The sequence below is a fragment of the Lissotriton helveticus genome, chromosome 5_1 (genome assembly GCF_964261635.1).
Source record: "Lissotriton helveticus chromosome 5_1, aLisHel1.1, whole genome shotgun sequence".
In the NCBI taxonomy this organism is placed as follows: Eukaryota; Metazoa; Chordata; class Amphibia; order Caudata; family Salamandridae; genus Lissotriton; species Lissotriton helveticus.
In genome coordinates, this window is record NC_136065.1 from 1,917,060,987 (window position 1) to 1,917,082,470 (window position 21,484).

General features: G+C 43.5%; 1 protein-coding gene across 1 annotated transcript; it reads right to left on the bottom strand.

Annotated features, from left to right (window-relative positions):
- Nucleotides 1-2,727: 2,727 nt before the first annotated feature.
- LOC144756021 (keratin, type I cytoskeletal 12-like) lies at nucleotides 2,728-14,232 on the bottom strand. Its single transcript, XM_078645494.1, has 8 exons — nucleotides 13,833-14,232; nucleotides 13,137-13,219; nucleotides 10,847-11,003; nucleotides 7,712-7,870; nucleotides 7,175-7,300; nucleotides 5,437-5,654; nucleotides 5,141-5,190; nucleotides 2,728-3,314 (listed from the first exon to the last, which is right to left on the bottom strand). The coding sequence occupies exons 1-8, from the start codon at nucleotides 14,175-14,177 to the stop codon at nucleotides 3,211-3,213; spliced, it is 1,242 nt and encodes a 413-aa protein (XP_078501620.1). The 5' UTR covers nucleotides 14,178-14,232; the 3' UTR covers nucleotides 2,728-3,210.
- Between the last annotated feature and the right edge of the window lie 7,252 nt (nucleotides 14,233-21,484).

A 21,484-nucleotide genomic window follows, 5' to 3' on the forward strand; every position in this document is an offset into this window, starting at 1 on the left:
GTAAAAGCATGGTTTTTTTTTATGTTTGGATAACGTAAGTATGGGTGTAGGGGTATATGTTTTGGGGTACTGAGGTATATGTTTTGGGGTGTTTGGGTATTATAAGGGTTCAGATATAGTTTTGGGTTATGGGGTACATGGGTAGTTTTAGGGTTTAGGGATAGGTATGGGTTTTGGGGTACAGGGGTATTTTTAGGGTTCAGGGCTAGGTTTGGGTTTTGGGGTATAGGGGTATTTTTAGGGTTCAGGGGTAGGTTTGGGTTTTGGGGTACAGGGGTATTTTAAGGGTTCAGGGCTAGGTTTGGGTTTTGGGGTACAGGGGTATTTTTAGGGTGCAGGACTAGGTTTGGGTTTTGGGGTACAGGGGTATTTTGGGTTCAGCGGTAGGTTTGGGTTTTGGGGTACAGGGTTATTTTTAGGGTTCAGGGCTAGGTATGGGTTTTGGGGTACAGGGGTATTTTTAGGGTTCAGGGGTAGGTTTGGGTTTTGGGGCACAGTGGTATTTTTAGGGTTCAGGGCTAGGTTTGTGTTTTGGGGTGCAGGGGTATTTATAGGGTTCAGGGCTAGGGTCGGGTTTTGGGGTACAGGGGTAATTTTAGGGTTTAGGGATAGGTTTGGGTTTTGGGGTACAGGGTATATTTATAGGGTTAAGATGGGTTAGTGTTTAAAGGTGTTGGGGTATTTTAAGGAGTAGGGGTGGGTTATGATTATGGGGTGCAGGGGTATTTAAAGGGAGCAGAGTAGGATTAGTACACAATATGAGACATGACATGAAGGGCGGAACGTACCACACGCCCCCAGCGTTTGTCACGCCCCCCGGCACACGCCCACAGCACAACGCAGACACGCCCACAAGGGACTACTTTGCTGGCACGGTTCTTTTACCTTTTAAATGTATATGTTGGGCGTCTGCATAGCCTATGTCCTTCTGCTGCAACTGCCCTTTCCAATGCTGTATTGGGTGTTGTGATTGGTGCTGTGGTTCCTGAGATTACCCGCCTCAAAGGTTTGGGCTCTCACCTTTATTATATTAGTATGGATGTCTTTGGTACCCCCATGCCACCCACTGAGGTTGTAGTACCTGTGCCATTCCACAATGATTTGTTTATTTATTTGTATATATAGCGCGAACAAGACCCAACAGGGTATCCGAGCACTGTACATTGGGGCTGAGAAGTTTCACTGATAACAGAGGCCAATACATCACATTCGCCAATGCAAAAAACAATAGAGCTAAATGTAGTGACAACGGATGCACACTGCATGGTAGATAAGTGGGTCAGTGATGTGAAACGAACACTGATGGCTTGCAGGGTTACAGGTGGCTGTTGAGAAATAATGGTTTGACTTCTCTTTTAAAAGCAGCGGTAGAAAGGTTCGTTCTGATATGGGGAGGGGGAGCATTCCATATTCTTGGAGCAAGACCAGAAAATCTGTGGTTGTAGGTTCTCTTCTTTTTGAACTTTTGCGGCTTTAACAGTAGAGTATTTGATCTTCTTAGGGCTCGATTCCCACCAGATAGTTCAAGCTCATTAGCCAAGTAAGTAGGAGTGTTCTGATGCAGCGCTTTATGAGAAGAGTTCTACCCTTAACATGCCAATTTCTAGTGTGCTTTCATTGCTAGGCGGTGCTTTGGGACCTGGACACTTTACCAAGATGGGGCCCACAGACATGATATGAAGTTCCCCTATGCAAGATAACTTTGGCCTACTGAGGCATAACTTCCCACTGCCTTGCTACATCCTGGGACGCAATGCTTAAACTTGTATGCTAACAAAAAATTGGGCAACCCAATAGACCGTTGAAGGCTTGGGTAAATCAAAGCCAATAATTGGTAAGAGTGCCTACAACCGAATTTTTTTAACAAAAAACTTCTAGGAACAAAAGAAATAAATGTATGAAGCCCTAATTAGTGGCTTATAGCAAGTAAATTAACAAAATTACTTATATTCATTCAAGGTGAGTTTATCTATAAGCCACTAATTAGGGCTTCATAAATGTATAGTGTGTGATTCTAGAAGATTTTTTTGTTAAAAAAATCCCTTGTAGGCCCTCTTACCAATTATTAAACCTGTATGCTGCCATTGATTATACCCACTTGGGCTGGATTCCTTTTACACTTGCATGTTGTCAGGTACACGTGGACATTCATGTTATATTTAATTATTTGTTACCATGCCTGAGGCACCATGACACCATTCTAGGATGACGGCCCTGAAACATTATCTGTATTTTGTATTATGTATTGTCTTTGATTTGTGTCTAGATTATGCAACTTGGGGTCATGCAACCAAGGCCCGGCTAGGCCGAAATGCGTCTGATGTGGTAAATAAACACTCAATTCCACCTTGCCCAGTGTGAGCACTTTGATATCATGCTTGTTTGATTGGTTGGTTTGACCCTCCAACCAATGCGCTCCTCTCCTAAGTATAAATAAATAAATACATACATATATATATATATATATATATATATATATATATATATATATATATATATATATATACATACACACACACTGTCATATGTCCGCCTATTCTGAGCATATTTTCTTCAAATACCTCCTCAACTAGAAATTCGGGAAACAAGTGTCCCCCCTCTGAATTCAGTACTACTTTGGATAGCAAACTAACTTCCAGGAAATAAAATTAAATGATAGTTTTTGAATACATAAATAGCGAAATTGGTGAAATGTTTTCTTTCCTTTTGGGACCAGAAAATACACCCTTCTATTTTGCGTTCAAAAAAATAGTTTATTGAATAATAATGGCACAGAAACAGAAACTTATATTTTCTGGTAAAGAGAGGCATAGAGACAAAGATAAAACCCAAAGTAAAAGCCTTGGCACAGTGAATAGCTCCACTTCCCAGCCGGCCCCCCGCCGAGGTGGCACTTTTTGGAGTCTTCAGAAGCAAAGTCACAACAAATGTTGGTAACCGATTCTTCACTATTTATAAGGCACGTGATGAACATCATGGGCGCCCTTCCGTTTTCTCGGGTGTCCTCTCCTTTATTTTGGGTTTATTTGCTTGTGTGCACGAGGACTGCTGTTGTGTTGCTCAGTGTGCTAACTTGGCCACCGGATTCTGCGGTTATGTTCGAAGAGTTGAAAACCCACCAGAAAAAGCAGAAGAGTGCAAGGGGTTGTGCATCCTGTTGTAGGTTTCCCGGTAGATCAGCGGTTCCATAGGGAGAGGTCCAGCTTCTGTCTATATTTTCTGCTCACTTTTTTTCTCCTCTTGTGAGACTACTCTGCCGTCCATCACTTCCTGGACGATGGTCCTTACAACGCGGCTTCTAACTGGCTCTGAGGCTGAAACAAGAAAGGAAAAGGAAACCAATGGGATGTAGGTAGGATATCTTGAGAGAACAAATGATGTGTATAAAGGCAGAGAAGGTCGTGGACATGTTGGCTCAAGTATGGAATTCTGCACTTATTTTAGGACTCTGGAGTTATATTTTGTCATCTACAATGCAATATTTGTGTTCCTAAATTAAACTCACGTAGGCAAATCGCTTTCTACATTGGGTCTAGAGCATACATATTCCAGTTGGTGCATGCACTGCGTGGGAATGTTCAAATTATAATGGTAGCCTTTCACCTGCCTTTCAATTTTAAGATTGTTGGAAGTGCCTCGTGAAAAGGTTCTCCTGATAAGGAATGTGCTTCTTGTGAATTTTATAGTTGGTATTGTACATAAGCTGAACGTTCTGTGTGTGGCATGTCAAGATATGGATATACAAATATTATCAGTAGGCACTAAGCTAAACATTCTAATGGTGATGCATGCGTCTCATGTAAGAATCCTAATATGTCCCCTCTTTGATCACTCCGTCATTGGTACATTCTGACCATCCTGACCTCTCTGGCTCAAACCTGCCTAGACTTAGACGACGGTCTTTATATAACCCAGTCACCAGGCCCCCTCCAGTGTCTGCAGTCCTTCAGCCAGGAGTCGTAGGTAGGCCTCCACCTTGATCCCACAGCGAAGCAACTTAGTGGTAGAAAGGAGTGAGTGTATGCTTGAGGGAGAAGAAACCATATATATGATCAATGAAGGAGAAATAGAGTGGGACCCCCACTCTATCAGGTATATTGAGTCCAGTACTCGGCATAACTATGAGTGCTTCACTCCAAACATTTGGAGGTTGAGACTAATTCAATCATTTCTGATGAAAGAAGCATTTATCATTTGTAAAGGAGTTACTTTTAATCAGGTAGAGATATAATGTAATTCTGGCCTTACATGTCACTTATGGTTTATGTAAAAGAAATGTTTTCACTCCTCAAGAGGAAGTTCACCCAAAAAATTGATGGTACATTATGGAGCCCACAAAACAAAATCTCAGAATCGTCCAATCAATTTAGTATCCCGATATTTTTTCCCTTCTTGTTTTCACTAGCACATTTCTAGTGGAAGAGAAGCATGTTACGTTGTTACTTTGTTTGGCCTTCTCCTCAGTACTTGAGTTCTGCAAGAATCTAAAGACCTGTCTCTTCACCAAACGTGGCACAGACACAACCTACTCAGCACTTGCTTACCAGCGGCAGGATACACTCCCGTGTGAGTCATGGGCTATATAGATACCCATCAAATAACATAATTTAACATAACATGCAAAGGCATCATCATGAAATAGTGATGTATCGTTGTTCTTCACTAAAATAGAAAAGGAAAGAGGGAACAAGAGGGCCGCTCACACGTGCTAACTTTAGGTTGTAAAGTTGGGAAAAGGTGCCAGAAATTACATTGGGAAAAAAATGACTAGATCATTCTAGTGCTTTGTTTTGTGGAACCTTTAATGCCTCAAAAATGTGAAGGGCAGAACTTCACTTTTTTAATTGCTTCCTTGAATTAGGCCTGCTTGAGCAGCGTCACCTCTTTTCGTACTAATACATACAGAGAAGTTGGGCAGTGGAGGTCAAAATCCATGAAGGGAAAGTACTTCCCCTATCTGATGGGATTTCAAAAACTACAGGACCCACTGTGGAACTATATGTTTCATAGGAGTCCTTTGGTGGAAAACTGTATTATACTAGATAGGACCGCAAACACAGAGTTGGGAATATAGCACAAGAACCAGACACTGTGATATTCAGCCATTTTCAAAAAGCAAATAGAAAGGTGGAACACTTACCTTTCGATGAGTGAGAGCCATAACTCTTGGCCTTTTGGTCACCATAGCCACTGAAAGAAAACAACATACACAAAGTTAACTGATAATTTTCTCTCCTATAATCAATCTATAAGCATGTGTTGCTGTATAGAGACATGATAGGATTCCAGCAAGGTGTTGCCCAGGGGTTTCCTATGTCTCTTGTTTGAGTGAGTTAGGGCTCCTCTCTTCACTGCAATGGTACCCCAGGTGAAGAACTCTGCTCGGAACCTAAATATTTCAAAAGTGTAGCTATTCAAGATTTCATATTGTCTTACCTGCCCTGACCCTCTAGCAGGCACCGGTAGGTCTCAATCTCCCTCTCCAGCCGGCTCTTGATGTCCAGGAGTTGCTCGTACTCTGCCATATTGTTCTCCATCTCTTCCTTGATTCCTTCAAGTTCCTCCTCTAGTTGACTGATCCTCTCTTGAAGGTGTGCCAGCTGGGCGCAGTAGGTCCCTTCTGTTTCTGCCAAGTTGGCTTCAAGGGATTTTTTCTGTGTGTAAAAAAGTCAAGAGGGACACCTGAAACAATGAGATGGAATGCGTTCTAGGTGGCAATGGGCCAAGAGTGATGCAAAATGGCGGTAGCCTTCATCCCTTCCCCGACATCCAGAATAATATACTGCAGTCAAGTACATTTAGGTATGAAACTTTACCAAGCCTTCCTTTTATCAGAAAAATAGGCATTTGCCAACTAAGTATATACAGCAGGTGTTAGCAATCTCAGAGCATACTGCCCACTGCTCAAGAGGGGTCCAGGAAGCCTTTAAGGCTGCATGATGGCGTTATTATGGGGAGATGCCCTATAAATGACTATATGCTTTCTTTTCATCCCCATTATGAATGCAGCCTTGGAATAGTCTCCACGCTAGTTCATTGTGTGCACAAAGTGCACTTACTAATACCCCACCAACCTGCTCATGCAGCTGTGCCTATGTTAAAGCCATCCCACTGCATCTGCAACCCTCACCTGGTTTTCTCAGTCAGCTCCACTCTCTAACCTTAGCAAGTGGCCTCAAGACTCCCAATGTCTCCTTCCCAGTTCCCACCCACTGGTAACTGTGTGTCTGGGCTTGTGAAATGTAGACTGGTTTTACAGTCTCCAGCTCTCCGTTCCTCTCATTCATACCATGTATATTTACTCTACATAAAGTAGACACTGAAGTTTTGGCCATAAGGACTGCCTACTTACTCTCAAGTTCTGCCTTTTTCTCACACTGTTATTTAGAGAGTTATTTCCTATAACTGAGGAAATCATTTCCCCAGTTTTAAATGTTGGATTAGAGTTTTGATTATGTGTATGATTTGCTGCATGGCTTACATTTATTTTAATGTGTAGCTTTGTAGATTTAGTTGTGAAATGTATGGTTATTGTAAATAAATGAAGTACAATTATTCAATGCATATTGCTCATGATTATCTATAGATGTATGTTACTTCAATGCACAAGTAATGTGGCAGAGATAATTTCCAAAGAACGCATTAGAAATCACATTGTCGCTTAGAGCTGTTAATGGGAAGACTCAATGGTCTATGAGTAACATTCAGATTGGATGGTCAACATCTGATTCTAAAGTCAAATTTACATTTCCTTCTTTCTACGATTGCCAATGAGAATTAAAGCCAATTCAGGTATAGAGTTCAGACTAATATCGATAGGTGCAGCTCTGCCTAGATGTCAGGGTTCATATGTGACTAGCTTCTCCAGTTCAGATTTTTTTCTTTGCATTCTGGGACTTGTTGGTATATTTTATCCCATTACAAAACTAGTTTTACGAGTTCTGGGAAATAAAGAACTGTAGAGGGACCCAAGCATGGATCTAAGAAACTTGGCAGTTATGCAAGTGCCTTCAGACTAAGGAGAGAATCATATGCGCTATTCAAGTGATGATTTCATAATGTTCATAGGTTCATCAAAACCTTCCCCCATGAATTTGTGAACCAATAATGCTTTGAAATATTTGCCAACAGGGACGTCTCTTGAGAAATAACTTGTATAATTGACACAACTTACCATCGTCAGTGCAGCTTGCAGGTCAATTTCCAAGGCCTGGAGGGAGCGTTTTAAGTCGTAGACTTCTTTTTTGCTTATCTGCACCTCCTCAGCCCCAGCGGAGATCTCTTGCTTGATTGCAATGCTCTAAGAGACAGTATGAACAACTTTCACATGTTTAGACTGCACAAAAAGGGATCGATAAACTGCTTGAAGTAGTCTCAGCGACTGATAGTTGCTCTGGGATGTACTCCATTCAAGCATTTTTAGATTGTCTGTGTCATTACAGAAAGAGACCAACAATTTACAAATCCACATTAAAAGCACACATCCTCCCAAACCTAAGGCATCAGAGTGCACTAATCTGTAGGGACTCTGTGTGGCTGGTAAGCCCTGGGTAGAGTCAGTCACATGCTACGTAGAGCCTGGAGTGGGACTGACTTGGTGACATCCGTATGGGCATTTCATGGTACATTAGGGTGTTGGAAAATATCTAGGGTTTTCATACTTCAATCCTTGTAATCCCACAGCCCACACCACATTCCTCCCCTTCCTCACCGCTTCCAGGAACTTTGCTTCGGCATCCCGGCGATTCTTTTCCGCCATTTCCTCGTACTGGCTTCGCATGTCGCCGAGGAGTTTCAGCAGGTTGATGCCTGGAACAGCATTCATCTCTACGCTGAGGTGCCCTTCTGTTCCCAGTAGTCCCTTCAGTTCCTGCAGGGGGAGTAACAGAATGTCAAGGGCATTAACCATTACTAACCATAGGCAAGAATACAAGGGTATCTTTCTCTGCTCTTTTTATAGGCCTTTTAAAGTCAGTTCGCGAAGATGCCCCAATAACATCTCAAATTTGACCAATAACCCACCCTTGGTCCCTTTTGCACCATCTATTGGCCTGTTAGTTGGGAGTAAAGGGTCAATGATTGTACATTACAAGCAGAAGTATGGTATTTGAACTATATTGACTTACTTTTATATCAGTCTCTTATGATCCCTGATATCAGTGAAGGCAAGAGCAGTGAAAGAGGTGCCAGAGGGTATGTCAGTGGCTGCAGCTGCTATCTCTGGCCATCACTTATCAACATCCATTATTAATTTCACAAAACAAGTCATAACCTACTCGGCTGTTGTGGATCACCACACATCAAATACCGCTATAGAGCACACACATGGTTACTGTTTTGTAGCTGCATCTTATTCTCCAAAGGGGATCTCAGTAGATATACCTTTAAATGATAGCACTGCGTTTTAGTTTTTTTAAGTTCTACACTGGAGGTTACCCTAAGGTCATATTTGGGACACTTTGACCCAGCGGATGAATTGCTGTGTCTGATTTAATAGACACAATTTCAGTAATTTTTCAGTCTAGAAATAGGACGTGGTGTTTTTAGCAGTAAGGTTGTGAGGTCTGCTAGTAAGGAGATGCAGTCTAGTTGCAGGCAGATGGTTCAGCAGACAAATTGTTTGCTGCTGAGATCTGGTGTAACCTGCAAGTTACAGGTTCAAAATCCTTCACAGCGGCAACTCGGTGTTTCACTCTTTTAAGGTTATGCAAATTGAGAATTATTACATTGGAGAACGGTATCCATTGGTAACAGCACCACCTTGTTTAAAGTGCTTTAAAAATGGTATTAACTAGAGAGTTTATGAAGCTGTGGTCTGAGCGAAGGTCCTATAGTGTGAGGGAAACGTATGCTCGTTTAGAAAGCTGTATGTTTGTGAATGAAAAGACCTGGCACAGGCCGGGTGGTGAACTGTTACGGAGAAGATGTGGCTTTGAAGGGCTATGGGCCATATGTATCAAAAAGTCATTTTGCGATTCTCAAATAGCGATTTTTTGCGAATCGCTATTTGAGATTCGCAAAATGCTATGAATGTAGGAATTGCAATAAAGAATCCTACAAATTCCTTAACCGCATCAGCACTAGCGGTTTTCCCGCTGTGCGCTGACTTTTTAAAATTACCGCGTTACATTACGAGCTGAGCTCATCATGAGCGTGCGAGCGGCGCAACTCATGACGAGCTCAGCTCGTCATGAGCGCGGAAGGGGTTAATTTCGAATCTCAATTTGCGATTCACAATTAAGGCATACCTCCCTATTCATTCCTATGGGCCTAGAGGCCCATAGGAATGAATGGGAAGACATTCTCAATTTGCGGTTGGCAATCAGCGAATGGCAAATTGAGAATGCAATTTCAAGGGTGCAAGGGTGTCAAAAGGACACCCTGTTGCACCCCTGAAATAAGCATGGGTGCACATGTGGCACACATACATGCCCTAGGGGCATGCATGAGCGTCACATGGCACTTTGAAAAATGCAAAAAAGAGCATTTTTCAAAGAAATTGCAAATTACCACCAACTTGAAGTTGGTGGTAATTTGAGATTCCTTAAGGCGAAATTGCACTTTTTTGGTGCTTCTTACATTGCATTTAAGGAATCGCAAAATTTGCGATTCCTTAAATGCAATCGCAAAATAAGGAATCACAAATTTTGTGATTCCTTTTTTTGCACGTAGATTTGCTTCATACATACCATTTAGCAAAAATGTGATCGCAAATGCTGAAATTTTGCAAATTTCGGAGATGGCGAACGCATTTGTGCTTGATACATATGGCCCTATGTTCTTATAGGAAGGTATATCTGTCAAATTGAGATTTCATTTATCAGTAGGAAATTATGATCTGATAGAACACAGGAGATTTAGGGTCTAGGAGAAAAAAGGCAACTTGGACCACCCAAAAAGAATAAATGGTAGGTGATGCTGTCAATTAGAAAGATAAATTTCCTTCAGAAAGAATATATTGTCTAAGAAGAGCGATGTGTCCCCTGGCAAAAAGAAGTGGTTCTGTAGTCATAGCTCTGAATTTGAATTCATGAGTTTCAAACTCCTTTGCTTAGCACTCCTATCCCATTTGTTTTCTCTCCATGTGCCCAAATCACTCAATACTGAGAGTTCACATTTTGTTGAAACCGGAAACATATGCATTAATGTATTTATATTTTCCTTGTTTGCCAATCTGATTATTTCTAGAAAAAGTTCACAAGGATTCTAAAAATGATTGAATTATTTCGGTGAATGACCGAAGTTTCAAGTTATCCTCTCTCCCCAATCATAAAAAAAACATAACTGAAACCTGGACAGGAATGCAGCTGGCTAAAAAATAACATTGCTGCCAAGGCTACATTTCTGGGGAACCCAACATATGTTCTTCTTGGAGCTAAAGTCTGAGCAAACATGGAATGCTGTTCACTGCTCAGGTGTTTCTGGTGTGCAATGCAAAGCTTAGATGACAAACTGTGTGATGATGCATTGGCCTTAGGTAAATTGTCGGCCAAGGTGTTGAGAAATATCTTTCTGACACAAAAACTCCTAGTATACGATATCCCTGGCGTGAGAAATGGGAACTATTTAGGCTCTTTCAAGGAAAAATAATAGAAAATAGTCATACTTGACAAATGTTCTCAGCTGTTAGCCCAATTCAGTTTCCCTCAACATATTGTGTACCAAGTCTTTGAAGAAAGATAGTTCAAAACACAATTACAAAGGCATTTGTCACAGATTTTTACAGTAGACACACAACAAAGGGCAAACTTTGATGAATCAGAAAGCGCATTTTAAAGGCGTGTAACACAAGTTTTTGAATTCCAACTCTGTCAGTACCAGCACTGTCATGCCACATTATCCTTACTTCTTCGTGGTTCCTCTTGAGGCAAGCCAGCTCCTCCGTCAGGTTCTCTACCTCTGACTCAAGGTCACAATTGGCCACACTCAACTCATTGAGCACCTTGCGCAGCCCGTTGGTGTCGGTCTCCACGCTCTGGCGCAGGGACAGCTCATTCTCGTACCTGGAAACAAAAAGTAACTAGGCGTCAATAACAGCCAAGGAAAACCACATCTGAAAGATCAAGTTCTAAAACTGAGGCTCCAAGCACCTAAATTAAACTTTGCAATAACACATTGCCAGAAGCCCTGTGACACTTCAAATGTGCTACTAAATCCCTGTGTTTAAAAAAATATATATGTATTAGTCCAATATTGTGAAAGACATTCATAAACACATACATGTCATTTCTCTTTAAATATCCTTCACTTTGTTTTGGTCTTTGCATGCAAGATTAGTGACTTACAAACCTCCCACCATCCAAGTCAAATATGACTATTGGTCCATAAGGTAATAAGAACATGGTTTAGATGGATCTTATGGTTATTGCACTTCTGATATTTGTCTGTAAACTGATAAAAGACAAATAGGGCTTGTATCATTCTAAGGTAAATGAAACCATTAGCATTGAATTTCTTACTAGGTAACACCTGGTGATAGCGCCTAGAAGCATGGAGTTTGTGGTGGGTACTAGGGCATATTATCAAGCAGGGCGTTAAAAATGATCGCAGTTTTAGCGGCAGAAAACTGCCGCTAAAGCGGCGATAATGGGCTTAATAATATGGCCTGGTGAATTCCAATAGAAACCCATGTTCTGGTGCGAACATGGGCTTCTATTGGAATCTCCAGGGCATATTATCAAGCCCATTATCGCCGCTTTAGCAGCAGTTTCTGCTGCCAAAACGGCGATAATCTTAATGCCCTGCTTGATAATATACCCAAAAGGTTGCTTGAATTAAAAATGTGGAGAGAAAAGTTTGAGTATTCAGGGGCATATTATCAAGAAACGGCTTTAAATTTATCGCCGCTTTAGCAGCAGAAAACTGCCACTAAAGCGGTGATAATGGGCTTGATAATATGCCCTGAGAATTCCCATAGAAGCCAATGTTCTGGTGTGAACACGGGCTTCTATTGGAATCCTCAAGGGCATATTATCAAGCCCATAATCGCCGCTTTAGCAGCAGTTCCTGCCGCTAAAGCGCCGATAATTCTCACGTCGTTCTTGATAATATGCCCCTCAGGTACGTTCCAGAAGTTATTCCAAAAGGTTAAGGGTCTGAATACTACTCATCTGGCAAACAAACAGACGTCCTCAATTAACAGAATCAAGGTAATTGAACTGTGATAATCTTAAACAAAAGGTAAACTGTTTTCTGCTCAGAAGACCCCTCTACGGTATATAATTGTGCAGCACAGCTAAGCTATCCAGAGAAGTCCCTGCAATGCATTCCAGCCACACTATCCTCATGTGAGTCCTCCGTATATATTTTCAATTGATCTCAGTTGCTGAGAAACATTCAAGCATGTCACCCATCTTTGTGTTGTTTCAGTGAGTGAACCCTAATCTTGTACTTATCTCTTAAAGAAAGATTATTTCACAAGTAGGAAAAAAGGAAAAGGTAATTTAAAGTCTATTCATTAGAAAGAAAATATATAGGTTCAAAGCAAACATAATTGCCATAATTAATGTTTTGAAATGTATTTGAATGGGTAATTTTCTCAACATACGTGGCTTCACATAGTAAGGCATGGATTAGGTGGTGATATATTGAGAAAGGTGAGTGAGGTTATAAGTGGTCACTGAGTACATGCACCGAGTAAATGACCTTTTTTGGGCAAAGTTGTGAGGGAAAGAGTGGAAATAGAGAGGTAGTCAGCCATTTGAATGTTAAGATTCATCACAGGTGAGTCCAATGATTGAGCCTTGTCTCAAGAACCAAATCCTCCCTGACTCACAAGGTCAAGGTGGTGGAGGAGATGTCCTCCGCCACCGTCTGGAAGGCGGTTCACCTGTGAGGGAATTAGAAGGATTAGTCCTTTAGTTATCCTTATATTGGCAAGTGGTGCTCCTGTTGTGCCTGGCAAGCCTAGGAAGAGTCCATGTGGCAATGGTAATACCCTTATCAAGGGTACGAGTAAGTCGTGCAACACCTAATCAAAAGGCTGTTACAGTGATCTAGTCTACTGAAGACAAGGCTATGTGGAAGAATTGGCGGGGAGGTAAAGAAGATGAGGACAGTCAAGAATACGTTGGAATTTGGATAGCTCTGTCTCTCTGATAAGACCTTGGCACAGATGGAGAAATTGACAGACTTACTTAAGTTTGAAGTCTTCAGCAGCCAGTCTGGCATTGTCGATGTGCAGGACGATCCTGGCATTCTCAGTAGATGTACAAATGATCTGGAAGACAATAAAAGTTTACATTGAAGACCATGGTGCAGCGGGTGGAGTGTCATTTCCAAGAGGGCAATTCTGACCTTCAGAAAATAAGTCACTAATCCTGCAGAAAAAGTTTTGGATACGTTTAGATTGTTTTATGAAACGTTTATGATAACTCAATCTGGTGCATGCACATAGTACCCATTTCCCGCGCCCCCATGTCACTTAACATTTCAGGCACCGCCATGCAATATCAGTTGAAGCATCATGTGGTTTCATAACTCCAGGAAACCATTTTTCTGCATTTGTTTGCAGTTTTGTGTAGTGCGAGTTCGACTCACAGGTATTGGAGCGCCTTGCGCACTTTGGTAACAGTTTCATTCAAGGAAGGTGACGGTCCATAAATTGGGCACGAGGAAATACAAACAGAGTGCCCTTCTTTACACATCAAAAGAAGAAAATGTCCTGTACTCTGTGTAAAGACCTACTCGAAACTACGAGAGACGAAATCCACAGCTGCAATCACTTAAAAAGTAACAAGTAATTTCTGCATTTCTCACTACAGCAATAACAAGGAATGATGTAATCATGTACATCATTAGGCCCAGTTTTTAATGATTTATCATTTTCTTACCTTTTTTTGATACTCTGCAATTATGGTGTAGTATTTGCTGTAGTCATGAGCCACTGCTGGACGGTGGTGTGCATACCAATCCTTGATTTTGTTCTCAAGCTCCAAGTTGGCACATTCCAGTTGTTTGACTTTGTCCAGATAGGTCGCAAGGCGGTCATTGAGGTTTTGCATGGTCTGCTTCTCCCCAGCAGAGAGGAGGCCCTCGTTGCTGGGCTGGCTCCCAATAACTGCATTGTTAAAGACCCCTTGGAAACCTCCAAAGCTGCCTTGGAAGCCACCAAAGCTGGCACCACCACCAACCATTGAAGCCCGGCTGGAACCAGCACTATGTTGGGTGTAAGACATGATGCTCCCGAAGAACTGCTACCCTGCAAAGAGGCACTGAGTAGGAGAGAGTGGAGGGTGCTGGTGCAATGGCTGTATGTGTGAGCCTTTAAATACATACCGTAGTGGGTGTTTCTTTTCTAAGAGTAAACTGCTATATCAACAATTTTGTTTGAAGGTCAGACTCTCCCTCTAATTATTATAGGTGTGAGTAATTAATATCCATTTCTCATCTAATTCTGAATCAAGATAAAGCAGGTGGGGCAACTCTAGGCATTTACTTTAATTGTTGTAATTTTTTCATCTGGTTTCTTCAAAGCACTGCCCCTTCTTATCGATTCATTTGTATGCAAGGGACATTAATAGAACCTTTGCAGCAGTCTCTTTGAAGTGTACAGGTTCTGGCACATGCCACTACAAAAGATGATTACACAGAACTGAAGTATCCCGGAAGTACCTTAGGAGTCTTTCTAATTGGGTTCAATGGCAGATGATATGTCGGTGCTCTGAAAGGAGGCTTGTAGCATTATGTAAGAGTGATTAATAAGTGAATAAATAGAAGAATATGAAATGTATACCACATGGTGGTACAGACTAAGGGGCAGATGTAGGTAATTCCCATTTACAGACTTGAAGCCCATAGGAATCAATGGGCAATACCGATTCGGTATTTACCGAATCGGTAAATACCGAATCCTGCAAGGGTGCAGGGGGTGTCACTTTGACACCCTCTAGCACCCCAAGTACAGGCTTGTGTGACATATGGCACACATACATGCCCTGTCTCACATTGCACAGGTGTGCATGCACAGTTGTGCATGCACACCTGAATTCGGTATTTTACCACACAATAGCATTGTGTGGTAAAATACCGACTCTTAAGGGCTTGTGGCACTGTAAACTGTGCCACCTACATTTGGAATTACAGAATCGGTATATTTACCGATTCTTTCAATAATGTATATTGAAATGTTGTTGCATTGAAATGTATTGTTTTATATCTGTTTGTACATGCACTTAAATGATTGATATACCTTTGAAGTAATAAGGTCTCACAAAAAAAAAATGAAAAAATGACTCAATAAACTAGTGACGGTAAATAAAAAACTGACCGGTATGTTTTATTCATAAAGGTCAAGATAAATAGTAGAAAGTAAAGTCCAGTATTGGCAGTTGTGTTGTTCTTTTGTTGTTCTGAGACCACATTGTCTATGACTGGAGCAAGACGTCGAGCTAGAATCTAGAGAAGACCTTGGTATCTGCATTGTTCAAGGAGATCGGTCGGTAAGAACTCAGCTCTTCAGGAGGTTAGTCTTTTTCAAGAAAGCCAACTATATTAGTACTCCTCCAAGATGGTGGGGCTGCCTCTCCGTTACTGATAACAGTAACCAATTCTAAGAATTCACATGCCAAGATATCTACAAAGATTTTATAGAACTCCAGTGGTATAGAGTCCTCCCCCGCTGCTTTCCCTGAGGGTAATGAGTTTATAGCTGTAACCACCTCTTCCCAGGTTATCCCCCTATCAAGAGCCTGTTGCTGTTGAAAGTTTAGTTGAGGCAAACCACAATCCTGCAAACACTTATCTTTAGCTTGACTATCAATACTAGCGCGTCGCTGATATAAGTTTTTTATAGAATATGGCAAATTCCCCCATAATTGAATGAGGATTGGTGTATATTTCACCACATCCCCTCTAATCTGGTGGATGGTATTAGATTTTCTATCAGAGTTCTGATGCGTTAGCAGGCGACCCACCGTTTCCATGTACTCATATTGAAAATCCCTATTTTTCTGGAAAACAGCAGCAACCTTTTCCTTCAGCCCCCTACTGAGTATGTGACGCTTCTCAAATAATTGCAGAAACAATGAGTGCTCCTGTACGCCTTTTTCAAAGATTCCTGTGCATGATCTTTTCTTAAATGCAGGCATTCCTGTCGAGCTTGAATATCCTCCACCAGTCTATTTCTGTTTTAAGCCAGGATAAACTGAAGTGTCACCATCCGTACAAAGGCAATCCCATACTATTGGGATTGAAGCAGTGTACTTGTTCTTTGCAAAATATTCTAAAAGTAACTGATTCATATACGCCCGATATTCCGTACTAGCCAATAGTTTCCGGGGAAAGTAAATGGTCGCCGGTCCTTCCCTCATCCTCCCTAGCCTGGGCTGCACATTAAACATGATGGGATTATGTTCTGAAGTGATCTTAGGACATATCTCGACTGATGCCTCTTCCAGAAGCGGCCCCTGGACCAACATTAGATCAATATGAGAATATTGCCTATGAGGTGCTGAAAAGAAGGTATAACCGAGATCTACCAAACAGTGAAGCCTGATTAATTCCATGATAGATGCACTTGTTTTAGGCATCCGGAGGCTAGCTTGCAGGTTAGTTGTATCTATACTGTAATACAGCACACAATACAAATCCCCCATTATGACCAGATTCCCCGTCCCATTCCAGCAATTCCAGATTTAGCTAATCAAAGACTGCTGGATCATATGAGTTAGGGCCGTATATTAAACACATAGTGTAAATATGCAGATCAATATCCAACTGCTCTATAGCACATCGACCCCTGCTATCAGAGGAAGTTCGCAGAGTCTTGGCAGCACATTTCTTCGCTTTCAAGATACCGCCCCCCCTTATAGACTCTGTTTGAGTTGTACATGCAAGTAATTCATACCCCAGTTGCTTCAATACTTGTCGATCCTTGAATGCCAAATGTGCTTCAGTAACCCCGACTATTTGTGGCCTGTACGCTACTAGTTCCTCTTGAATAAGCTGCCTCTTCCGTGCCTTATTTAGACCTGCCACATTCCAACACAGTAATTTAATACTTGTCACTACCTGGCCACCAACATCCGTTAGAACTGCCTTACCACCATCTCAGACTCCCAACCTGCTCCCTCTTGACATGATATACTAAACACATTTTCGGATTATTCTGACTCCTGTAAGTACTGTACTCCATATTCAAATCACTGTGACAGCAACCAATTTGTGAATTCCCAACATAGATAAGTATGGGGCGAGGATGAGAGGGCCTTGAATTCCCTACTAGCTTAGCATTCAATGTCAGCATTTGTACACATTGGACTTGGTAATCCATATCCCAGTCTGCCCGGTCGGGGAAAGCTTCCTGTAATATACCGACTACAAAGGCCCGAGTGGCATTGCCTTCTTTGCCCTCCGGTATTCCAAACAGTCTAAGATTGTTCTGACGTTGTATGTTCTCCAGATCCTCAACCTTTTGTAAGACATACTCTAGTTGGTGTTCATGCTCTGTGATTGCCATGGTAGTGGATGTGCCTACTTCCTCAACCCTTGCAACTAGTTGCTGGAGTTCTGTGACTTCTGCGGCTAAGCTGTCCATCTTGCTGGTAGCTTCCGTGAGAGCATGCTGCATATTTTTGTTGTCTTCTTTGACCTGGGCATAGTGTTCAAGGGCCTCACCTCTTTGCCTCTGCAGAAGCCACATAATGGATGACAGAGAAGGCTTGGTTGAATCCATGAGCTCTCCATCCTCTGTAGATAGACAATTGCCAGGGGGAGTGCCTTGGCATGATGAACAGCTTGAAAATTCCAGGGAGCCATCAGTCACATTGGTGATAGAGCTGATGTCCGTGTCAGATTGTGCTACACTCCCGGCTGGTGACAGATGAGAGGGGGTGGGGCTACCACCTTTAGACTACCTTGAGATTAACGATTTTACCTCACCTTTAGAAGTCACCCACTTCCGCAGTGGGCTCTACAGTGCTCTTTGTGCAGGTCTTGGGGATCTGGAATTGACCAGATGAGATTTCAATCCGACTTGGCGCACTCTTCCCGTTTTAGCCTGGCTTTTATCAGTAAGCCCTTTTTTCCCAGCAGGTCACAGCCTCATGCGGGGAATTTCCAGGGGGTTCCACCACATGGGCACTCGCCAATACCTCAGAACCAGCTGCCCCCTCCATTATCGACGCTGTCTCCCCCCCCCAAGCTCTTACTGACAGGATGATTCCGCTCCATTGCTTCTGGCCCCAAACCGGCCATGGATAATACTATATCCACTGGTGTTTCCATGCTCCGCTGCATGTTCTCTGAGTTCTCTGGATTCTGGCCCATTGCTATACTTTCAATTGGCCCAAGCCCCTCTGCCTGCGCCGACCAAGGCCGCAGCCGTCTGACCCAGTCGACCAGATCGAAGACAACCAGGCAGAGACTCCTACGATGGGTGTTCAGTCCCTTCCCCAGCTCCCCCATCATTATCCTGGACTCAAGACAGTCACTAGCAGTGAATGGGGAGCGTTTACCCTGCTGGAGTTCGGATCCCAACTGCTGCAGGCTGCAATAGAAGTCAGAGCTTGTTTCTGTCTTGCCTTCTGCGACTGCACATCTCATAACCTCAAGCAGCGAGGACTCTGTTGTTCCAGGGCTTCCCACTTGTAGTAGGTCACTTGCAGTGCTTGACTGCAACACTTTCTAAATAGGATGGCTAACACTTGAGACCGGTTTTGGCTTTGACCAGCTTTTCAATTCTCCTTCTCCATCATCTGTGCCACCCACTCTTCGTGGAGGCTCAGCTGCGGCAGGGTCTCGGATCCCTCTACCACCTCGTCTGCCTCGGGCACTCGTCCTTGGAGGAGCCATGCCTGGCTCCAGGCTTCCCTTCTCTCGGCCGGCTGCAGGTACGGATGTTATGCGTGCTGCAGACCCCTCGGCAACACACGCAATAGTGGATGAAGGAGAACAGCCAGCGGGGGCGAACCAGACCCACCCCTCCCCCCCTGAGCACTCAACCGCCATCTGCCAGGATGCCAAGATCACATGGTAAGGGCCGGGCATTGGAGGCAGAGGGCGACTATGATCATTAAGGGAGCAGACTCATCCCGTACTCCTCAGCGCGGGTTCATCCCGCCATCTTCCAAAACCCAGCAATCTAAACCATAAAACTGTAGATTCCAGTATTAGTGATTTGATTTGATTGGTATATTTGTAGAGCGCAACGAATGCCCGAGGGTATCTTGGTGCTAGATTCGGTAAAGCTGAGCAGTGCTGGCGGGGTATACAGGATGGATCAGTTGTTAAAGAGCCAGGTTTTTAGCGCCTTTCTGAAGGACAGAAACGATGAGCTGCTCTTTATGGAGATTGGAAGTAGGTTCCAGGTCTTAACTCTCCCTAACAGGAAGCTTCTTCCACCCCAGCAAGCCTTCTTAAACTTAGGTTTTTGCAGAAGTTTTGTATGGGCAGATCTTAGACTTCTGGCCGGCACATACCATTTCAGGTGCGTCCTCAAGAATTGCGGCCCAGTGCCATGTAGAGGTTTGAAGGCCAGGCATTGTGTTTTAAACCTAATCCTTTTGTCCATCGGGAGCCAGTGGAGGGCTCTTAAACCATGGGAGACTGACTCGAACCTCAGTATATCTAGTACTATTATGGCTGCTGCGTTCTGCAGGCGCTGCAGTCTTAGGAGATAATGGGATTGGATCCCCATGTATAGGGCATTCCCATAATCCAGTCTGGAGAGGGCCAATGCTATAACCAGAGTTTTGAGTGCATCAAGAGGGATAAATGGATGCATTTTTCTGATCATTTTTAGAATTAACCAGATGGTAGAGGAGAGCCTGTTGATCTGACTATTGAATGTTAGTTTATCATCAAAGATGACTCCAAGGTTTTTGACATTGGGCACTGGGGTTGGGCAGTTGCCCATATTGGCAGGCCACCATCTGGGCGACCAGAAAGTTGAATCAGAGCCCAACAGAAAGACTTCAGTCTTTCTGCCGTTCAATTTCAGGCAGTTGGACTGCATCCATTGGTTGACCTGCGACATACAACCGCTGAAACGGTTGGCGGTGTCCTCCATGTTGCTTGAGACTGACACCACCAACTGGGTGTCGTCTGTATAGGAGACAACTGAAACCCCACACTGCCTAATAATGGAGGCCAAAGGCGCCACATATACATTGAATAATGTGGGGCTCAGAGATGAGCCCTGAGGCACCCCACAAGGCTCTTTGAAAGATTTGGATGAGAAGACTCCCAGTTCCACGGAGAAGGTTCTATTGGCTAGGTAAGATGATAACAGTGAGAGGGCTGTGTCTCGGATCCCGAATTCCGCTAGTCTACTGGCTAGTATTTCATGGTTCATTGTATCGAAGGCTGCTGATCGATCTTGCAAAATCAAGGAGGCCTTACCCCCTGAATCTAGTATTGCCCTAAGTTCCTCAGCCGCCATGACCAAAGCTATCTCCGTTCCATGTCCCTCCCGGAAAATTATTGTGAGTGATCCAGGAGGTTCCTGGAAGAAATATATGCAGTAAGCTGTGCATTAAGTAGTTTCTCGAGTACTTTAGCCGGAAATGGAATTCTGGAGATAGGATGATAGCTGCTGGGGTCTTTAGGGTCAAGGTTCAATCTTTTTAAAAGAGAAGAATTGAGGCTATCTTCCAAGCATCTGGGAAGAAGCCTGACGCAATAACCTTTTGAACATCAAACTTAGGTGTTCACTTAATATTTCTGGGAACAGATGTAGTACTTTAGGAGGGCAGGGGTCTGTTGGGGCTCCTGATTTGGATGTTTTCACCACCTGAATGATTTGTTGTAGTGTGGGGGAAAGAAGGTGAAAGCCAACCAGAGCCTAATCAGCTCTAAACATTGTGAGCAACACAAGCGCCTGCTCACAAGCAGGTCGCTCCCCACACTACTGCATTGTTTTTTGCCAGACTTTGCTTGCCTGAATTTCTTGGGCCCAGTTGTCCCTCACCCGTTTCTTTCCCACCACTGCGTTCTTGCGGCCCTGTCCCCCTGCTCTCCCATTTGCCACCCAGCTCCCGCCTCCCAGATGCTCCTCCCTCCCACCTCCCCTCATATGGAGGCCGCGCAGCAGTGAAAGAAGCAACTTCTGACCCTGCTCGCAGGCAGGTCACTCCCCATGCCGCCACATTGTTTTTTGCCAGACTTTGCTTTGCTTGCCTAATTTTGTTTTCCTTCTGCATTTCTTGGGCCGGTTTTCCCTTAGCTCCCCATGCCGTCCCTCACCCGTTTCTTTCCTGCCTCTGCGTCCCTGAGCCCCTGGCCCCCTGCTCTCCCATTCACCACCCCCACTCCCGCCTCCCAGCTGCCCCTCCCTCCCACCTCCCCACATATGGAGGCCACGCAGCAGTGAAAGGAGCGACCTCTGACCCTGCTCGCAGGCAGGTCGCTCCCCACGCTGCTGCATTGTTTTTTGCCAGACTTTGCTTTGCTTGCCTAATTTTGTTTTCCTTTTGCATTTCTTGTGCCCGGTTTTCCCTAAGCTCCCCCTGCCGTTCCTCACCCGTTTCTTTCCCGCCGCTGCGTC